The 19684-nt window shown below is 37.8% G+C and overlaps 1 protein-coding gene across 2 annotated transcripts in view; it reads right to left on the minus strand.

The window, feature by feature from the left end:
* Positions 1-19684, minus strand: part of SNTG1 (syntrophin gamma 1) — a 153191-nt gene that overhangs the window by 88488 nt on the left and 45019 nt on the right. For both annotated transcript variants that reach the window (XM_084205527.1, XM_084205526.1), the window contains exons 7-10: positions 15079-15181; positions 13590-13672; positions 8341-8471; positions 2850-2979 (exon numbers count right to left, since the gene is read on the minus strand). In XM_084205527.1, coding sequence (XP_084061653.1) covers positions 2850-2979; positions 8341-8471; positions 13590-13672; positions 15079-15181 — 447 coding nt within the window. The remainder of the gene's footprint in view (positions 1-2849; positions 2980-8340; positions 8472-13589; positions 13673-15078; positions 15182-19684) is intronic.

Below are 19684 nucleotides of genomic sequence, written 5' to 3' on the forward strand. Positions count from 1 at the left end.
TGTAAAATGATTAGTAGTACAACCAATGCAGGAAAAACGTGTTTGCTTGCAGACACCATCTTCAAGACTCCATTCAGTTAGCAACGTTGCCTTTTAAAAATGGTGATCATGTCAAGGCATTTTGTTTTAGCTTCTACTTCTGCATTTCTGTTATGTTTTTGGTAGATATTGGCTATACTGCTGATCCTGCAATTCAGTCTCATATCGTTTGTGTTGGATACGGACATGTTGGATCATGAGAGAAGAGCTTTTTGACAATACCCTGAGAAAAAACTAATTGATTATAGGTTAAACCAGTTATTTTGGAGCCAGGGACCCATAGTCACAACTATTAGATACATGTGGCAACATAGGACTTGTTATTCACATTTTTGGGGCTGAACCATCAGTTAATTTTTTTCAGACAGTTTGTGTGTGGAAAAAGTAAAATCAGATTTTCTGACTCGGACTAGTATACCACCTTTTTTTTTTTTTTGGTCAAAAATATTCAGACATTTCTTTGGGAGATATATTCAGAGAAACTTGCTTTGGCCCCTCAAAGACACAAATGACAGGTTATCAGGATATATATCTATCTCCTTAGGTATCAAGTATGAACTCACCACCCTAGGGTTCTTTACCAGTCAAAGGAAAGACAGACATGCCCTGAGGGAATTGATTTCATTATAAAATGGATGTCAACAGTAAATAATAAGATTCATTCTGGATTTTCTGTCTTAGGACATCTAAAGTTAGGCAAGAGAAATCCCACCAAAATCTACATAGCCCAGATTTGATAAAAGGGTAAAGGAAGTGCTTTCATTAACAATCTAGATGTTTTAGTCCTTTTTTCAGATTCTATTTCCTTTTTTTTTTTTTCAAAAGGTAGATAGCTATGAGAAACATCATGTAAGTAAATATTTCTATGAGCTGCATGATATTTCAATTAAAAAAATTATTTTCTGTAACCTCTAGATAGGAATGAGAAGTTAATTGAAACTAAAAACTAGTCAATTTATCCAAAGAATCAGAAAAAAAACCCTAATTCTGTTTCTTTGGCTCTGGATAACACAGTAAGGGAGAATGACTGAATAAATGCCTCTCTCAGATAGGAAAAATGCTAACATCAACAGTATGTGCATGTCAATAACCATCTTGCAAGGAAAAAAAATACTGGGACCTCTAATCACATCTAATCATTCTTCTGTGCAACAGTTTGGGTTTTTTCCCTCTCTGTGTTCCTAAGGTTTCTTATATTCACTTATCACTTATGCTGTCAAATTACTAATTCTTTCTGGCAACTGAGAATTTAAAAGAAAAGTATATTACAGGAAGTACAGTGTCGTTGTTTTCCATAAATTTGTAAGAGCTATGAACAAATAGGACAATTCTACAAATAGACACATGGATAATTATCATAAGCCCTAACTCTCATGGCTACTTTACAAGATGTCTTTGGGATAAAGGAAATAGAAGGACTGGCATAACAGCTGCATAATTTAGGCTATTTAGCTCTTATAAAACATTAGATAATTTCTTTCTTATTTTATGGAAACCAGTGTAGAATTATAAACTGTACTCAGAAAAAAATTCATGTAATAACATTGCATTGCCAAAATTCAAGTTCTGCTAAGTAACCATAATTATAGTCTCATCAGAGCTGAAGTGTTTCAAAACACCTGTATAATTTAGGTGCCTCTGCCTACTGTTACAAGGAAATAAATCCACTGATTTAAGTAGCAAGAACCATTAGTAGACTGAAGTAAAGGTGGCAAGAGGAAAAAAAACCAGAAGCCTCAATTGTCAGGGTGCCTAGTGAGACAAGAAAGGTTCTACATAGCAACAGCATTTTAAGTATGAATAAATAGCCATAAAGTTCACTGGTACTGCATGGAAGCTTGCAGATGGCAGATGAATTCATGTCTGTCATGTTTTTATAATACAATGACTTTTACATATTGCTTCCAGATGGAACACAGTTTTGCATCTTGATTATAAATCTCAAAAAATACAGCTTCCTTCAATGTGTTCCCTATATTTGAAACAAAAGCAAATTCAGAGACAGATTTGGGAAGCCAAAGCAGATTTAAGGAAATATAAATTAAATCCTCAAGGGCTCCCTTGTTATAAGTCAATTCAAAATAATGGAGATCCCCATGTGTTCTCAGTTTTTTAGGAAAACCACAGAAGGCATCATATGGATTTCTATACAGGGAGAACTACATGCTCATTTTTAAGTGCAAATACATCCCAGGCATATCCAGAAGACCATTTAATTGAACACAGTATTTGAAAAAACTTTTACATAACATTTATTCCTGCTTCAACAAGAAGTGGTATCTATCCCACAAGCTCAGGTGGTAAGAGTGCAGTGCATGAAGCATAAATGCATTTAATCATTGCTGATAAGGAGTATCTGTATCTATACCACAGAAGCACCTTGCCTTTCCCATCGTGATAAACGATACCCAGACAGACCAAAAATCTAATTCAGATCTGGTTATACCAGTTTCTGGAGAGATGTACTATGAAGACAGTACAGAATTTTTGTACTTTATATGTGCTCCTGCATCACAACTGGCTTCCTCCTGTGTGCCTGGTCTTTGCTTCTAATCCTAATTGGTATTGCTATGAAGCAAATAACTCTGATAGCAACAAAGTGAATTATATGGCTGTAGGGAAGAATATTTTCCTATTCAATGGTTTCTCACAGAGCCTGATTTGACAACAAACTTGAGTTGACTTCTCTCAGACAGCCGCAAGCATTGTTTATATGCAGATAATTCTGTGTGTGAACCCATTAGGCTTTTATGACAGTAATAATCAAATATGATTGGGAAACCTTCTGGCTTACTTGAATCCATACTTACATTGTGCTTTGTGAGGTTGGAAATGTTACTTGCTATTGCTTGTAGCCAGTCAATACAGTCTTCAGCAGAGAGACACTGAATTATTCCACTGCAAACCCCATCCACAGCAATTACTTGGAATGCATTTTGCCTATAGACATATCATAACAGATCAGGTCAGAAGGAAATTTTATCTTTTCTAGCATATCATCTTAACAATACTTGTAAAAATGCTTTTCTTTCAACTACAATGAAGGTCAGCCAGTGAACGCCAATAAAATGCTGGTTTTCCTGTTTTATAAATACCTGACATATTAAAACAATCATGCTAAAAAGTCAGCTCAGACAATATTAAGCTTCCATAAGGCTATAAAAAAATTCCATAGACCAGCTCCACAGAATCTTGACCAGCAGGCTGTACAACCTCAGAAGCTGAACAAGTGATAGAGCTGATGCTTATCTAAGACTTAATAGAGCAGGCTACAGAGAAGGAAAGTGCATTGGGAACCACAGGCAATAAATTGGAAAATTCAGTGAATACCAGTATCTTTTTCTCAACACCTTTGTTTTGTTTTTATAATACAGGGTCTAAACACATCTGGATTACTGTCTGGAGGCCCCTTGTTGGCTGCTCAAGCTTATAGAATTTTGTTTTTCTTCTAAACTACTGATTGAAAACTTGAAGAAATCAAAATTGATCAACTAGCATTAATGATTTTTCCAATTGCATTTCTGAATATAGGATCATTACCAAAATACACTCCTCCCTCTGCCTCTACCCCCAGCACCAATCTGGGCACATATACAAAAATCTATCATGCATTATATACTGATTTTCCACTTCCAGACACTGAGCAATTATAGAACAAGAGAAAATTTTTCAGGTGCTAAAGCAGTAACAGACCTAATTTCTTCAGTAAATTGCTCTATTTGCTAAAAGCTCTTGTAAGGCTCACAGGTCTCTGTCTTGAAAACTGAAAAACCTAGATAATAATCCATATCCCAGAGTAGGAGATTGCTGAGCATACAGAGAATACCAAGTTCCACTGGTGACATTCTGCTACAAGCCCAACTGTTAATGATCAATTCATAGTTGAGATTAAGTACATCATTCAGATTCTTTGAGAATGGCTCAAGCAAAGTGCCTGTTATCTCCAGGGTAAAACTGAGTGTCCCTAATGACAACTTCTGGCACCTGAAGACAGATATCAATTTTGAAAAGCTGTTTGTCTGGGGTCTTCTACCTCTTAAAATTTATTCTAGTTGTATACAATGTAAGGCTAATATCTGTCTTAACCCCATCCATGTTGAGAACAGACTGTTTCTTCAGTCAGGAGAAGTAATAGAGATGAACTAGAGCCATGCCTTTGCTTTGGGTGTTCTAGCATGAGAACCAGCTTTTGCAGGATAATAAGACTTATATTAACATGATTTTTCAGGGTTCTTTGGTTTATTTAAGTCCTGCAGTTTAGTTGTCTTTCCCAGGGGTAGTGACTTTTCTTTAAATTCACAAAAATACCAACCAAGATAGACTACTTTCAGAGACTCATTTTCACAATAATTCTAGTAAAGTTTTGAGGAAGATTTATTAAAAAATCTTCAGGTAGTGTTAATAGCATTTTTTTATTCTATCCTTTATTTTAGATGGCTATAAATAGAAATAACAAATTTTTCCAGAATAAATTTCTAAGTCCTCACATGAGGACCATAGCATGGCCTCAAAATTGTTGATGATCTCTTTTATGAAAAATAACACTAGTTTCAAGACTTGCCTTGTTTGTAAGCAGCATATCATAAATCAAAGCAGGGATCTAAAAGATTTATTAATGAGTAACATTAACACAAGTACAAAACCCCCAATATATTCCAGATTCAATCCTCATGCACATATTTCCCTTGGACTACAAACACAGTGAATATAGTGCATTTGGGGCATCAGATTGTTCCTACTGTTCCTAGGAATTTTATCTCTGCAAATTAAAAAAATCATTCATTCATAATGTTATTACCCAAATAGCAACACCAAATTACTCAAATATCAATAGTATGATACATGGTCACCTAATAAATTACTTGTGGATGTGTCTTTGCAGTAGATAGCCTTAAATTACTGTAATAGTATTTTCTTGAATAAGTCTACCAGCCCAAGTCCATAATACCATGCAAACTTGAAAACACAATATATTAAATGATGTTTTGTACTAAATGGAACATTTAGTAGAATAATCACTTTATAATACACCAAAAAAATTGAACATGGATGAACACTTATTCAACTACACATTTCAGGTTCTGGGCCTTCTGGAACACAAAAGCTATATTTGAAATAATTAAGCTTTGCAAGATTACCCAGAACTCCGTATGAATACGCTCCAGAATTTATATGTTTCAACCACTCCACTGAAAAGCTAGAACATGACTATGGGTTTAATATTGTATGTGAGAACAATATATTTCCATATCGAACTCGGAGTCATAAAAGGTTATTAGGCTTTACATACTGAAAACAGCCTTGTAAATACTAACTATGGGAAATGTAATGCATTAGCTTTCATTTCATGTTGCTTCCTTATATTATTTTTAATATCCTTTCTTTTATGTTGATGTTTCTAGCAGTCTCTTTAAAAATTACCTACCTTTCTCTCATAACAAATTCTGAGAGGGAGTAACATTTAAAAATGCTTACAGTAATTTAAAATGGTCGTATAAACTGTCTTGCTAGCAACATAAAATGTTGGTTCTATGCTTTAAGAAAAACCCTCTCTCATACGCATCCTGCATTTTTTGGTTTTTTTTAAGACTTATTTCTTCATGTTAGACAGAATAGAAGGACACAAGGAAAAAAATCAGAGTTGTTTTTCAAGGTTTGAGTACAAGTTCAGGTATTTTGTTTCATGTTAAAATACCTTAATTTTCTGAAGTTCAGATCTCAGGTATATCATTACTACCTAAGACACTTCCTTTGTTATGTACAAGTTCTATTATACAAACTTTAAGCTTGTTTTTTATTGATGCAGAAGACTGGATTTTAAAGCCCTAGATCTATTAACAGCTGCTTATGTGCTAATTTTCCATGTGAGTAATTCTATTCAATACCTCATCTGAAGTATACAGTAGAATAGATCCCAGATTTGGCTGTTATGGTTTTGAGTGCTTTATGCTTCCCTGTTAAATAAGGAGCTGAAGGCTTTCACAGAATTCAGTAAAACACCTCCTGCCTCTCTGGTGACTTAATCCTGCTCCAGTTCAGTCCAGCCAAGAAGCCTTTGTAGCTTTTGGCTTCCACCTTGCCTCCCTGGGCCAGCCACTGTTCCTCAACAGACCGAGGTTCGTGAAGCCAAGTAAATATGACCCTGCTATTACTGGTCAAAAGCTGCAGGCTGGCTTTAGCTCCACAGTGATCTACAACAGCTACTGTCTAACCTGCATTAATTTCAGCTCTGTGAATAAGAGAAATGGCTGGCAGACCTAGGCAGTGTAATTCCAAGAAACAACAGCCCTAAGAACCAAGTGAGGCAGTGGACAGCTCTTGTGCAACTTTCAAAAGTTTACTGAGTACCAATAAGAAACAGTAAAATTAACTCCACAAAAATCCTCGATTGAAGAAGACTTTTCTTCCCCCAGTTTCTGGGGGTTTCATAAGTCCACTCCTAGGAGGTTAATTAGAAGAGGAAATTATGGAGTAACCTGCTCTGTACCCATACACAGCTTTCCTACAGATAATGTCTTTACATACTAGAGCTCACAGAAGTATTTCAGTGTGAGAACTTCGTTCTTATACATACAGATGATAAATGAGTCCCTTCAATAGCTAGATGCTTAAAACTTTTAACTAGTATGTTCTTATATACTTGCCTTGTTGGACTTTGTAACTACTTTAATTTCTATTTCATTGCTTTACAAACAGTAATCATTACAGAATATTTTTGTCATCTCTCCTAATTTCTTCTGATTTATTGGGACAATATTAAATTATAATATTAAATTAAACAATGTTAAGTTCTAGGTCTGTCTTGGGTCTTTCTGAAATGAATTTTATTTTCCCCACAGCAGACTTCATAATGTTGTGCTTTGTATGGGTAGGTAGAAAGATATTGATTGCACAACATTGTTTTGGCTACCCCTAAGCAGTATTGGCACAGCATCAGAGCTACTGTTCCAAAATTCCCTCCTCACCAGCAGGCTGGGGAAACAAAACCTTGGGAGGGGAAATAGCCAGGACAGCTGACCCAAACTGATCAAAGGGATATTCTATACCATAAGACATCTGCTCAGCAATGAAAGCTAGGAGAAAGGAAGGGGGAGAGGGGGGCATTAATTATTTATGACACTTGTCTTCCAGAGCAACAACTACGTGTACCAAAGCACTACTTCCCATGAAGTGACTGAACGTCACCTGCTGATGGAGAGTAGAGAACAAACATTTTGGGCTTTTTCTTCCATGTGTGGCTTTTGCTTTTGCTTTATTAAACTGCCTTTATCTTGACTCACCAGAATATTTCGATCTCATTTTCTTCCCCTCCATCCTGTTGAGGAGAGGAGTGATAGAGAAGCTTGGGTGATACTTGGCATCCAGCCATGGTCAACCCATCACATAGCTGACTAAGCTTTGGACAGCTATCCCAGTGATTGTGACAATGAAATTAAATGTTAACACATGGAAAGTAATACATGGGAAAAAATAACCTTAGTTATGTGGAAACAAACAAACAAACAAACAAGTCCCTACTGTAGCTATAAACATAAAGCAAAGAAGTACAAGAAGTGGAAGATGCTTCTCAGCTCAGGCTCTTGCTCATGGTTCTCACCTGAGTATGGTTGCAGCTACTCCTGTGCCTGGACATGCATCCCACTGATTTGGACCTTTAGGCTGACTTCCCAGCCTAAACTGAGCCCCACCTGACCACGATGGACTCCTCTGAAGACTGTCCCTAAGCCTTCTCTGTTCCTCCATGGGGAGCAGTGGGATAGGATCACTTTCTGCATGGACCACGCCTTGTCCAGCCTCACTGCCACCCTCTCTCTTAGCTTATCTTCCTCATGGGGCAGTTAGCACTTGCTGCTCTCAAACAAGATTATTTCACCCAATGTAGGTATCAGATGATGTACTTAACACAAACAGAAGGAAATACATTTTAAAAATATAATCCCATTGCAGAGCTCAATCCCATAATGCTCAATGCCAATATCAAAGATATTAAAACAAGCTACTTAGAAAGCTTTTGAGGACAGGAGCATTAGCAGCTATTAAATATGATGATGTATGTTTCATCTCAAACCACAAAAGGTGATGAACACTAGATGCAAGTAGAAAGATCACCCATCATCTCCTCACAGACCAGGTCCCAGTTGATGTCAGGGGAGAACATGAGCCAATGTGGACCTAGAAAGACCTTTATGAAAGCTTCTATATTTCATGTATCTGTCAGCTGAACTAATCCAACAAGGCAACTCCCTAGGGCATGCATCTGTCAACCAAGTAGTCAAGTTTCAGCCTTCAGAAGTTTTTTACCTGCACAAATCTGATCCTGGAAGGTACTGGGAAAATCGTGAATGAAGAAGTGGAATTAATCGAAGATCACACCACCTCTTCTCCCACCTAAGTCCTGGGGATGCTGGCCATGAAGAACATGATAACGTATCCTGAAAAACATTAAAAGGTTCTTCTCAGTTTTGAACTTCATTGTAAGTGCTCAGCAGATTTGGAAAGAATGAGATCGACTTCAAAGACTTATATTTAATTTGGCAGTGTTCCATTTTTCCCAAATCAATTGCCATTAGTTTTAGTCAGCACTGGAAAGATTTTGAATAGGACCTCTAAATTATTCACAATACAACCATAATTCAGTAGTATCCTGTGGCTCTGTACACATTTACGTACATATCTTTTCTAATGATGTCACCTCAAAACATGGCAATCGGGAATGGATTTAACATGTGATGAAAATTGTAAAAATTGTCAAAACTACATGCTAAAGTTATGAATTTTTAAATTTTACCTACTTATGGAAGACATTGCTTATATGAAAGCTGAACTTTATCATGTTTATGATTGTATCTACAAAGAATGAGCATTTCAATAGGCAGAGTCTAATTTGACCAGCATTTTTAAAGAATATAGGTTTGCATGAGAAATGCTTATAGAAAGTTAAATTATCAACATCTGTTTCTAAAAATACAAGACATCTTTCTTCATAAAATGCTTTATAAAATAGTGCTAATGATGATATTTTCCTGAGAGAGCACAATTCTTCAAAGGGCTTTCTCACAGCAACAAAGGATGAGGAAAAGGCTGAGGTATTTAATGCCTTCTTTACCACAATCTTTATTACTAAGACCAGTTATCTGCCTGGTAGCAAACCTCTGAGCTGGGAGATGGGGATAGGGAGCAGACTGAAGCCACCATAATCCAAAGGGAAATGGTCAGAGATCTGCTGCAGCAGTTTGGCACACACTGTGGCCAGGTGGGATACACTGAAGGATGGTGATGGAGCTGGCACAGGTACTCAGTGAGCCATTTGCCATCCTTTACCAGCAGTCCTGGCTAACCAGAGAGGTCTCAGTTGACAGGAAGTTGGCAAATATGATGCCATCTACAAGACAGGCTAGAAGGAGGACGTGGGGAACTCAGGCCTGTCAGCTGGACCTGGGGCAGGTCACGGAGCAGATCATCCATGGTGCCATCCCACACCACGTACAGGACAAACAGGGAATCGTGCCCAGCCAGCACAGGTTTGTGTAAGGCACATCCTGCCTGAGCAGCCTCATCTCCATTTATGACCAGGTGGCCAATCTAGTGGATGAGGGAAAGGCTGCAGGTGTTGTCAACCTGGACTTCAGTAAAGCCTTTGGCACGGCATTCTCCCGGAGAAACCGGCTGCTCACGGCTTCCGTGGGTGTGCGGTTCACTGGGTGAAACCATGGCTGGATGGAGAGGGCCAGGGAGTGGTGGTGGGTGGAGATACACCCAGCTGGTGGACAGTCATGAATGGTGTTGTCTAGGGCTCAGTGTTGGGGCTGGCACTGTTTAATATTTAATACTGATGATCTGGAAGAGGGGATGAAGTGCAGCGTGAGTTCAGAGCTGACATCAAGTTGGACAGGAGAGCTGATCTGCTAGAGGGGAAGAAGGCTCTGCAGGGGGATCTGGACAGACTGAATCCATGGACTGAGGTCAACTGTATGAGGTTCACATGACAAAGTTCCGGGTCCTGCACTTTTGTCACAGCAACCCCATGCAGCTCTACAGGCTAGGGGCAGAGTGACTAGAAACCTGCATGATGAGAAAGGACCTGGGGGTGCTGGTCAACAGCAGCTGGACATGAGCCACTGTGTGTCCAGGTGGCCAAGAAGGTCATTGGCATCCTGGCCGGATCAGAAATAGCGGGGCCAGCAGGAGCAGGGCAGTGATTGTCCCCTGTACTTGGCACTGGAGAGGCCACACCTTGAGTGCCCTGTTCAGTTCTGTGCCCCTCATTCCAACAAGGACATTGAGGTGCTGCAGCGTGTCCAGAAAGGGGCAACATGGCTGGAAAAGGGTCTGGAGCACAAGTCCTGTGAGGAGCAGCTGTGGGAGCTGAGGTTGTTCAGCCTGGAGAAAGGAAGGCTCAGGGAGACCTTATCACTCTCCACAACCCCTGAAATGAGGTGGTAGCCAGCTGGGGGCTGGCCTCTTCTCCCAAGTAACAAGTGAAAGTATATCAAATATCAGTAAAATTAAACCTGCTGATTTACATTCTTTTTAATTACTGCTTTCTTCTATAATATGAATATTACCAAAATTAAGTACACTTTCTATTTTTCTAGAGTGTGCATTCTGTGTAAGATCTATGGAATTCTAAAGCTTTACCGATTGGAACTTTACTTTTGCATATATATTCATCATTTTGTATATGAAACAAAACATCACAATAAATATCATGCTAGCTGAACAGCAAGCTTTTCATAGGCAGTTCACTTATTTAAAATATTGAATTTCTGGTGAGAAATGCCACAGATTCAATAAAAATAAATAAAGTATTGGCTATGAAGACTATGCTAGGATGTTTTTTTGAACATCTTGAATTTTTCATGTTTTCTCTCTGGTTCTGGGAACCTTTCTTCACCTGTGATTAAACTTAGGGAAAAGATGAAATGCAGTAAAAGTTCAGGTACAAACTGTAGGCCTAGATATGGCTACAACAAAAATGTTAACCCTAACTTTAGACTGCATAACTCTGTAAGCTGTTGACAAAAGACCAAAGTCTTGTCTACTCCAAGTTCTGATTCAAAAGCCTCCTTCAAATGAATTAAAAAGACTATAAATTAAGAAACAAGACTGTGGCTGTACATCACAGAATCGTGGAATGTCTTAATTGGACAGGACCCACGAGGATCATCAAGTCCAACTCTTGTCCCTGCACAAGACATCCCCAACAATCTCACAATGTTCCTGAGTTTTTTCGAACTCTTCTTGCCCTCTGTGAGGCTGATGCTGCAACCACCTCCCTGTCCCAGGGTTCCATCCTCTAAGCAAAGAATCTTTTTCTAATATCCAACCTAAACCTCACAGACACAACATTCCCTTGGGTCCTGTCACTGGTCACACAGAAGAAGAGATCACTGTCTGCCTTTCTTCTTTCCCCTCACAAGGAAGTTGTAACTGCAATGAGGTCTCCCCTCAGCCTTCTCTCATGCAGCTTCTCTTCCAGATCCTTCACCATATTCCTTGACCTCCTTTGGAGCTCTCTAACATCTTTATATCTGTTATATATATATATCTATACTATGGTACCCAACACTGCCCCCAGCACTCCGGGTGAGGCTGCCCCAGGGCAGAGCAGAGCAGAGCAGGACAATCCTCTCCCTTGCCTGGCTGTGATGCTGTGCCTGATGCCCCCAGGACAGGGTTGGCCCTCCTGGCTGCCAGGGCACTGCTGGCTCATGTTCAAATTGCCATTGAGCAGCACCCCCAGGTCCCTCTCTGTGACACTGCTTGCCAGCTCCTCATTCCCCAGCCTGTCTGTGCGTCCAGAGGCTGCCCCTCCCAGGCACAGCATCCAGCTCTTCACCTTGTTAAAATTCATAAGGTTGGTGGCTGCTCAGCCCTCAGACTTGTCAAGTTCTCTCTGTAAAGCCTCTCTGCTTTTGAGGGAATCAAAAGTTCCTCCAAATTTTTGTATCATCTGCAAACTTAGTTATTTAGTTTCTCTTTGAGTCCTGAACCCAAGTCACTGATCAAAATGTTGATGAGCACTGGGCTTAAGATACAGCAGAACCCCACTAGTGACCAGTCACCTAAATTCACTCTGCTTACTCTAACAGAGTACTTTGTGTCCAACCATCAGCCAGTTGCTCACCGATCATGTTTATCCAGCTGTCATAATTCCTTCTAGAAAATACTCTGAGAAAAATGAAGAGCTGTGGCATAAGAGTTGCACATAACTTAGGAATTCATACAGAGGTTTGGTTTTATGAAGAATTCTGTTCCCATGACAAGGGGACATGTCAGAAACACATCTTGGTCTTCACTTGAAAATTTAATTTAAGGTGAATTATGGGCCTGTGATACCAGATTATATTATTTCAACTGAAAGAAAAACACTTGGTTTCAAGTAAATTATTGTCAGTTCAAACAGAAACTACAGCTCATCTAAATCAGTTTTGACACCTGCAAAAAAAAGAATTCACAAATGAAAGCATGTTTTTTATCATAAAAACAAAATTAGAATTGTAGCAGCTACTTGAATAAATCAGGATAGGATCTACTGCCATAGCCTTTTTACATACATACATACCTACCTATATAGACTCCTTAGACAAGTTGCTTTTGTTACTGCACAAGTTACATATAATTTTATTGTTTTTGATATAAATTTTATTGATATAATCTATTTATAAACTCCACATCCTAAAATGTGCAAAATTCTCAAGAGTTTTCCAGATTACAATTCTGTTTAAATCTGTGGTATTGATATCTAAATCTGTGGGCTGCTATTTAAAACCTTTAATAGAAAATATGAAAGTACAATAAAACAAAATAGAAAGTAGAAATGGCTGCTCAGTATGGCTTATGTTTCAGGTTTTTGAATATTTTTTTAAATTATGATCTATACTGGTTTATTTTTCTATTTTCATCAATCACAAGGCCAAATACTGAGCAAAAAACCTTTAGAACTATATAAAAAAAAGAAAAATTTGGCATTTTCTGTCTAAGAAAAATTTTTAAAGTCCCTTGTTGCACTTCAAAGGTGTCTTTTAGTAAATATCTGATCAGCTATCTGTAGCATTTTATCCCAGAGATACTCTGTTTCATATTGTTATTCCACTTCAGGTAAGATTTTAAGTACACATTACCAGAAGTAAAACACTCTCACCTTAAAAACAGGCAAAAACATGCACCTAGTCATCTTCTGCCAAAAGCTTTAGATAATGCATGCAGTATAAGTACTGGAAAATATTCTCAAAAACTTTTCTTCCTTTTTTATAAATAGATATATTTTCATTTTAAGAATTTTAATTCCCATGCAGAGAAAAAAACATAGAACATACTGCCCAAGTAAACAGCAATCACATGCATCAAGGCACAATCTCAGCTGTAATAATTTGTCACATTTTAAATCCCAGCCATAATTTCTGGCAACTCTTTTTTACCTCTACAGAGCTGTCTCCAGAGTTAGCTAGAGCTCATCCCTGTTAATGCCCTTTATTAGTACTTCCACTTAGCTATTATACTATAATTATTCTTCTGTGTAATTCCATCAAGGAGATTCAAGCTCTTACCGTGTTGTTGGGGTGGTAGTTGAGATGCAAACCACTGTCACATAGGGGAGAGGATGTGCCACTGCTTTGGTCACTGGGGGCACCTAATACAAATACAAATTCACAAGAAAATTCTTCGTTAATCTATGATGACATAATTCAAATGAGCATATGTATGTATGTATGCATTCTCCCCAAAAAACTTCTATCATATATAACACTCATTTACTTTCTCCATTCAGCCAGTATCTGTTTTCTGGCTTGAGTGGATTGCCTTTGTAAGCTAAATGGAGGCTCAAGAAAACTTTTGCCAATGCTTTGATTAAAAAAAAAAAGTTAATTTCTGCTTGGTAAGAAAAAAATCCCACAAGATTTCTTTCAAATTTGACAATAAAAGGGAAGTGTGTACCTTCTCTGTCAGGTTTTACTAGAAGGAACTTGTCAGATAACCCTTTTGTTACTCTCAGGGGAGTTTCCAGTTCTAAATGTTCTTGTAATGGTTAAGGAAATTACAGTGCTACTCCTCAAAAGTGACATGATAGGACCCATGCAAATGCACATTCCTGTGCATCACTCAGGCTGCTCTGTGGTACCACACTCTTTCATAAAAGGGAGAAAGTACTGGGATACATTTTTATTTAAGAATACAGTGTTCCAATTTTTTCTCTTGTTTCATATAAACTTAATACAGGCAAAAGACAATATTCCATCACATGTTAAAATGCTATTTCATGATTTAGATTATTTAATTCCTACTAACTTAAAATCAAAGTATTTAAATCAAATATTTATTGTTTTGTGGCTTTAAACTTGAGCAATTTAATTTACTCTCTTAGGGAGCAAAAAGCAGAAGGAAAGCAGAGGTGGCAAAAGGCACCGGCTGATACATAAATATGGTTAGATATGCTGCTATTGTCTATAATTATGCATCCACACTTACAATTTAATATAATTAAAGGAAGACAGCTGTCTCCATATGACTCTCATGGGGCTAGTTCACTAAAACTCAGTTTGGACTAAAACAAAATACTTATCATTCCACAGTAATTTATTCTTAGGTAGACAGACATCTCCACCAAAGCCTTTGAATTTTAAACAGCAAAGTTCTCTAAATATATACACACAATCTCATTTTCTCATTTTCATATTTACAAGAAAAAACTCCCTGGGACTAAAATACTATCTGATGCTGCCCGAAAAATTGATTTTAAATACTATGCACCAGGATGTCAGCTACTGCAAACTAATGTAATTCTGCTGTTTTACCTGCAACTTTACTGATTCACACCAGCCAAATACCTGGTTATCTGTTTTTCTACCATAGTTAGCAGTTTTTCTCTGCAGGTCAGCGTTAACACAAGCCCTGGCAATAGGAGCAACTCATACCTAGACAGTAATGCTGATTGTAAAAAGCTGCTGTCAATGACCCTCACTGCACAGAAGTTTCAGAAGCTACATGTGTTCATGGGTATTGAATTGAGGGTTCTTTGGTCATGCAATAAAGGCTTACATGCACAATCTTCATTCAGTGGCAGTTTGAGAAAAGCAGGTGCTCTTTTCAGAAAGGACACAGTTAGGGTCACTTCTTCTCCTGCATTGCGAAGGACCTGTACCTGGAAAAGAAATAAAGGCAGACACCTTGAAATAAATTTACTATCAAAATGCATTAGCAAATGTAAGCAAGATCACACAGCTTTCCCATACCAGAATCTAACTGCTTAGCAGTTTACTGCAATTAAATTTGTTTTGGAAGAAAGCAAGACATAAAGCTTGCTATGTGCTTGTCTATTGTGTTCCTGGCCACACACACAGTTAATGGGGTGAGGGGGGCATTACCCTTCTGTATTAGTACTGGCTTTGGACCTGTGCTGTTGCAGACTTTCTCCTTGAAAATATTCAGCTATGTAACTCCTTCTTTCAGCTCTGGAATCATCCCCCCTAGCATGTATTTATTTAAAAAAAATTAATACATATTTTCTCCTTGCATATGTATTTTCTCTTGTCTTGTAAATCCTCAATCAAAACGACAGCAGTAGTTTCCACAGATGTACCAAAATCCTATGAGCAAGTCTTTCCAACACACAGAGTTAAATTTAGGTGAGGCGCTCCAGCATGGATGAGAGACCTAATCTTCATCACAGACACAAAGGCAAAGAACCTATTTTAAGCCTTAAATCTTAGATAAGCACAAGCTTAGGTTTTGCCAAAGGGCAGCTTGCATTTTGGACGTAGAATGCACAAAGCACCTATCCAGCCGGGAATACTTTTAGCCTTCCTGTACTCTCCCACTAGTTACCCTTTTGGCTTCTGTTCATCTTTAGCTTTTGTGGGGTACAGCTGCAGACACCCCAAACATACAGAGAGTAGCAGAAAGGAGGCACAAAAGCAACTAAACCAAATGCTGTATTAAACAGCTGAGGAGAAACATCTGAATTGGGTTATGAGAGCCAAGAAGAACCAGATCTGTTTCAGAGAACAACTATTTCTGATTCTGGCTCTATAACTTCAAAATTCTTCAAGGGCTGATTTAATTTGGGTGTACAGTGACAAAATGTCACATCTCTCTGAGTGACTGTGCTCATACTGGGAAAAGCCCGCTCACAGGCAGCTGAGAGCTGTTGAGAGGGAGAGCTGCTACCCAGTGAGACATTAGGCAATCATTTTAAATTAGAACATATCTGCTCCCTTTCTCCTGGGTAGCTGGATAACACGTAGGTAACCCTTCTGTCATGCTGCTGCTTGTGAGAAAGCCTTGTAAATAATTCACCAAGCACTGTTATTCTTTAATTACGCTTGTCAATAACATATTCAACAGATTTATTTACATGGATATGTAAAACTGTACATTGGGATGCTTTCACATGCAATCACTGCATTATGCTGTAAACTTCAAGTAATTCTTCAGGAAAAAATGTCAACTTTGCCTTCAAACACAATATTGCCTACTCCATGCTGGTTGCCACAGAGGACTAACAATATGATGACAGAACATTTGATTCAATAACTGAAATTTTGTGATCTTTATTGTTTAAAATAGCACAGTGGTTGCCAATGCACATTTTGCAGTTTAATATGTATTTATAAGTATGCATGCAAATAAACACAGAAACATCACAACAGATTTAATAACTTATACTGCATCCAAAAAATTAATCTGTAACACAGAATCAAGGAATCATTTAGGCTCAAACATGAGTCTCTTTGATGAGCTGTTCCCAGTTCTGATGCATTTTCTATCTTAAAATTTGTAAGCAGTAATTATTTCTTAGAAAGATGACTTGTAATGTGCAGAAAAGTAGACCAAGACTCTGAAGTCCTGAATTCAATAAGAGATACCATCCTACATCCTCAGCCTCCATAGAAAATTTATTCTTTTCCTCTCTTATGTAGCAGTCACACAGTTTAGAGTAGTCAGAACCAAAGCAGAAACTTACAGGTCTGTACTCTGTATTGTTTCGACAGATATGGACAGACAAAGTGCAGGAAAACACAGCTACTCTCTCTGCTGCTAAAAAAAGTCTTTCTTTTTACTCAAGAACAGAGAAAAAAAAAGTGAAGAAGTTACAGCATTACCAACTTTAATTTATAAAGTCACCTTTTAAGATAAGAATAAGTGGATATCATCTGCGAAAGAAGCTGAGACAATAACAGCCCTAAATCATTCTTCCAAGAGTCTACATGATTTCACTTGATAATATATTTCTTTGCAAAGCCTGTAAGAGGCCATAAGTAGCCTACTGTGACTTTTTTCTCTTACCTCTCTCTCCCTCAAACCTCTTTACCTGATAGGATGAAAACTTTAAGCTGGAACACATTTCAGTTGAAATCAGCAATACTTATTCAGTGAAATGTATTTTGGAGTGTATGAAGCATATAATCCAGAAAGTGACTAGATTTTGACATGCAGAATAAAGACTAAAGAGAGATAAAAGATTAAAAGAGAAAACTACTAGGTAATGATTACAACAAAGAGCAGATGAGTTATCGATTCCATTTTGCTTACTTTCTAGTCATTAACAATACCATTCTGGGAAATAAGGTTAGGTGAAGAAAATGAGCATTTTAATTACTTCATTGTCTTTTTCTAGCTTTCAGTTGAAAGCTTTACTGTTATTTTACATTCTTTGTCTTTAATTTACATATGAAATGAAAAATCAAATTACTAAAGATAATGTGAGCCACAAATAACAGTCTGTATCAGTACTGAATTTAAATTAGGGCCTCATTCCCACTGTGTATAAAGGGTCAACAAAATTCAATATTACTGAAACACAGCTATATAAGTAAAGAGATTTTCAGTTCATTACTGCTAATAAAGAAACCATGTCTAAATTTGCATAAAATAAAAATGTTTAAAACATTTTGCCATGCTGGTTGATGGCAAGTGGAATATGAGTCAATAGTGCCCTGGCAGCCAGGAGGGCCACCCATGTCTCCTGGGCAAAACATCTCCATCTGGGCAAGGGAGGGATTGTCCTGCTCTGCTCTGCACTGGGGCAGCCTCACCTTCAGTGCTGGGGGCAGTTTTGGGCACCACAATATAAAGAAGACATCAAGCTATTAGAGAGTGTCCAAATGAGAAACAAGAGGATAGTAATGGGTCTGGAGGGGAAACCTTATGAGGTCACTTGGTATGTTCAGCCTGAAAGTGAGGAGAACTGAGGGGAGAGGTCACTGTGGTCTTCAACACCCTCAGGACAGGAAGAGGGGGAGCAGGTACCCACCCATCTCTTAATTCCCAGGACCAGTGACAGGACTTGAGGAAACAGCATGAAACTGAGTCAGGGGAGGTTTAGTTTGGCCATCACCAAAAGGTCTTGCAGCCAGACATTGACTGGACATTGGAACAGCTTCCCCAGGAAAGTGGTCACAGCACCAAGCCTGGCAGAGTTCAAGAAGTGTTTGGACAACACACTGACTCTTGGGGTGTCTCGCTCAGGAGTGGGACTTGATGTTCTTAATGGGTCCCTTCCAACTCAGCGTATTCTATGATCCTATGATCTTCCCTAGTATATGAAAAGGTGTAACTGGACCCAACTTGCATAAAGTAAAGAAGAAACTTATTTTTGATGGAATACTAATTTTGACTAAATATAAAAAAATGTTTTCAAAAATTTCAAATCAGCAATGCAGCAACCTCCTAAGTCATAAAATCATATATGATTACTATCATATATGAAGAGTTTGGCAAAGGTGAGAAAAATTCCCAGTTCTAAATCCAGAGAATATTTGTATGATAAAAATTTAACTCAGCAGTAGACCTAACATTTCCAATTTCCCACTAGGTTATATATTCCCATTGTAGGCCATGGAGAAACTCCCTTCAGTAGTGATCTGGCAATTTCTAAAACAATGTGTCCTAAATTGCAGAAAATGTATGACCAGACACCATTAAAAAGTTTTGATTATTGTTTGTATCATTGAAAGGCAATGATCTGTTTTATTTTCAGAGGCTATACGGACTATTCAAAATAGTCTACTCAAGACTAATCAAGATAGATTTTTTTCTTAATATATTTGAGATATTCTATGAAGCCTTAGATTTTAGGCATATGAATTTACCTATGTCAAGTTTTAATTTTTCTAGTTAAAAATGAATAATAGTAACATTTAATATGTTGATATAGAACATATACCATTAAATGAGGAAAAGATAAAATTAAATGATGGATTAAATTATGAAAAGATATGTAGTACTGCTGTTACTACTTTATTTAGCTTTATGTTTTTATTTCAGCTAGTGAGTAATACCAGCTACTCATTTGTTGTTGCACAGCATCTAACAAAATCATCCCTGTAACAGGAAAAAACCATGACATGAAAAATCTTAACATCTCCTCATCAGCATTATGGATATATATATTTAATTCCTGCTGCTGTTTTAAAAATCATATTATATATTTTTAGTTCAGAATGAGTACATGTGGAAAGAACTACACAAACAGAGACATTAAATATTGTGAATAAGCTTGGTTATGCAACCTCACTACCAGTGGGACCAAGAATTAATTTACTTCTATCACAAATAGCCCTATATAAAGTTAGGACGCTCATGAATGAAGAGAGATAGGCAAAAACCCCAGTTGTGCATGTCTGAGCCAGTAGCTGTGTGAAAT

The sequence above is a fragment of the Fringilla coelebs genome (genome assembly GCF_963513975.1).
Source record: "Fringilla coelebs genome assembly, chromosome: 1".
Taxonomy (NCBI): Eukaryota; Metazoa; Chordata; class Aves; order Passeriformes; family Fringillidae; genus Fringilla; species Fringilla coelebs.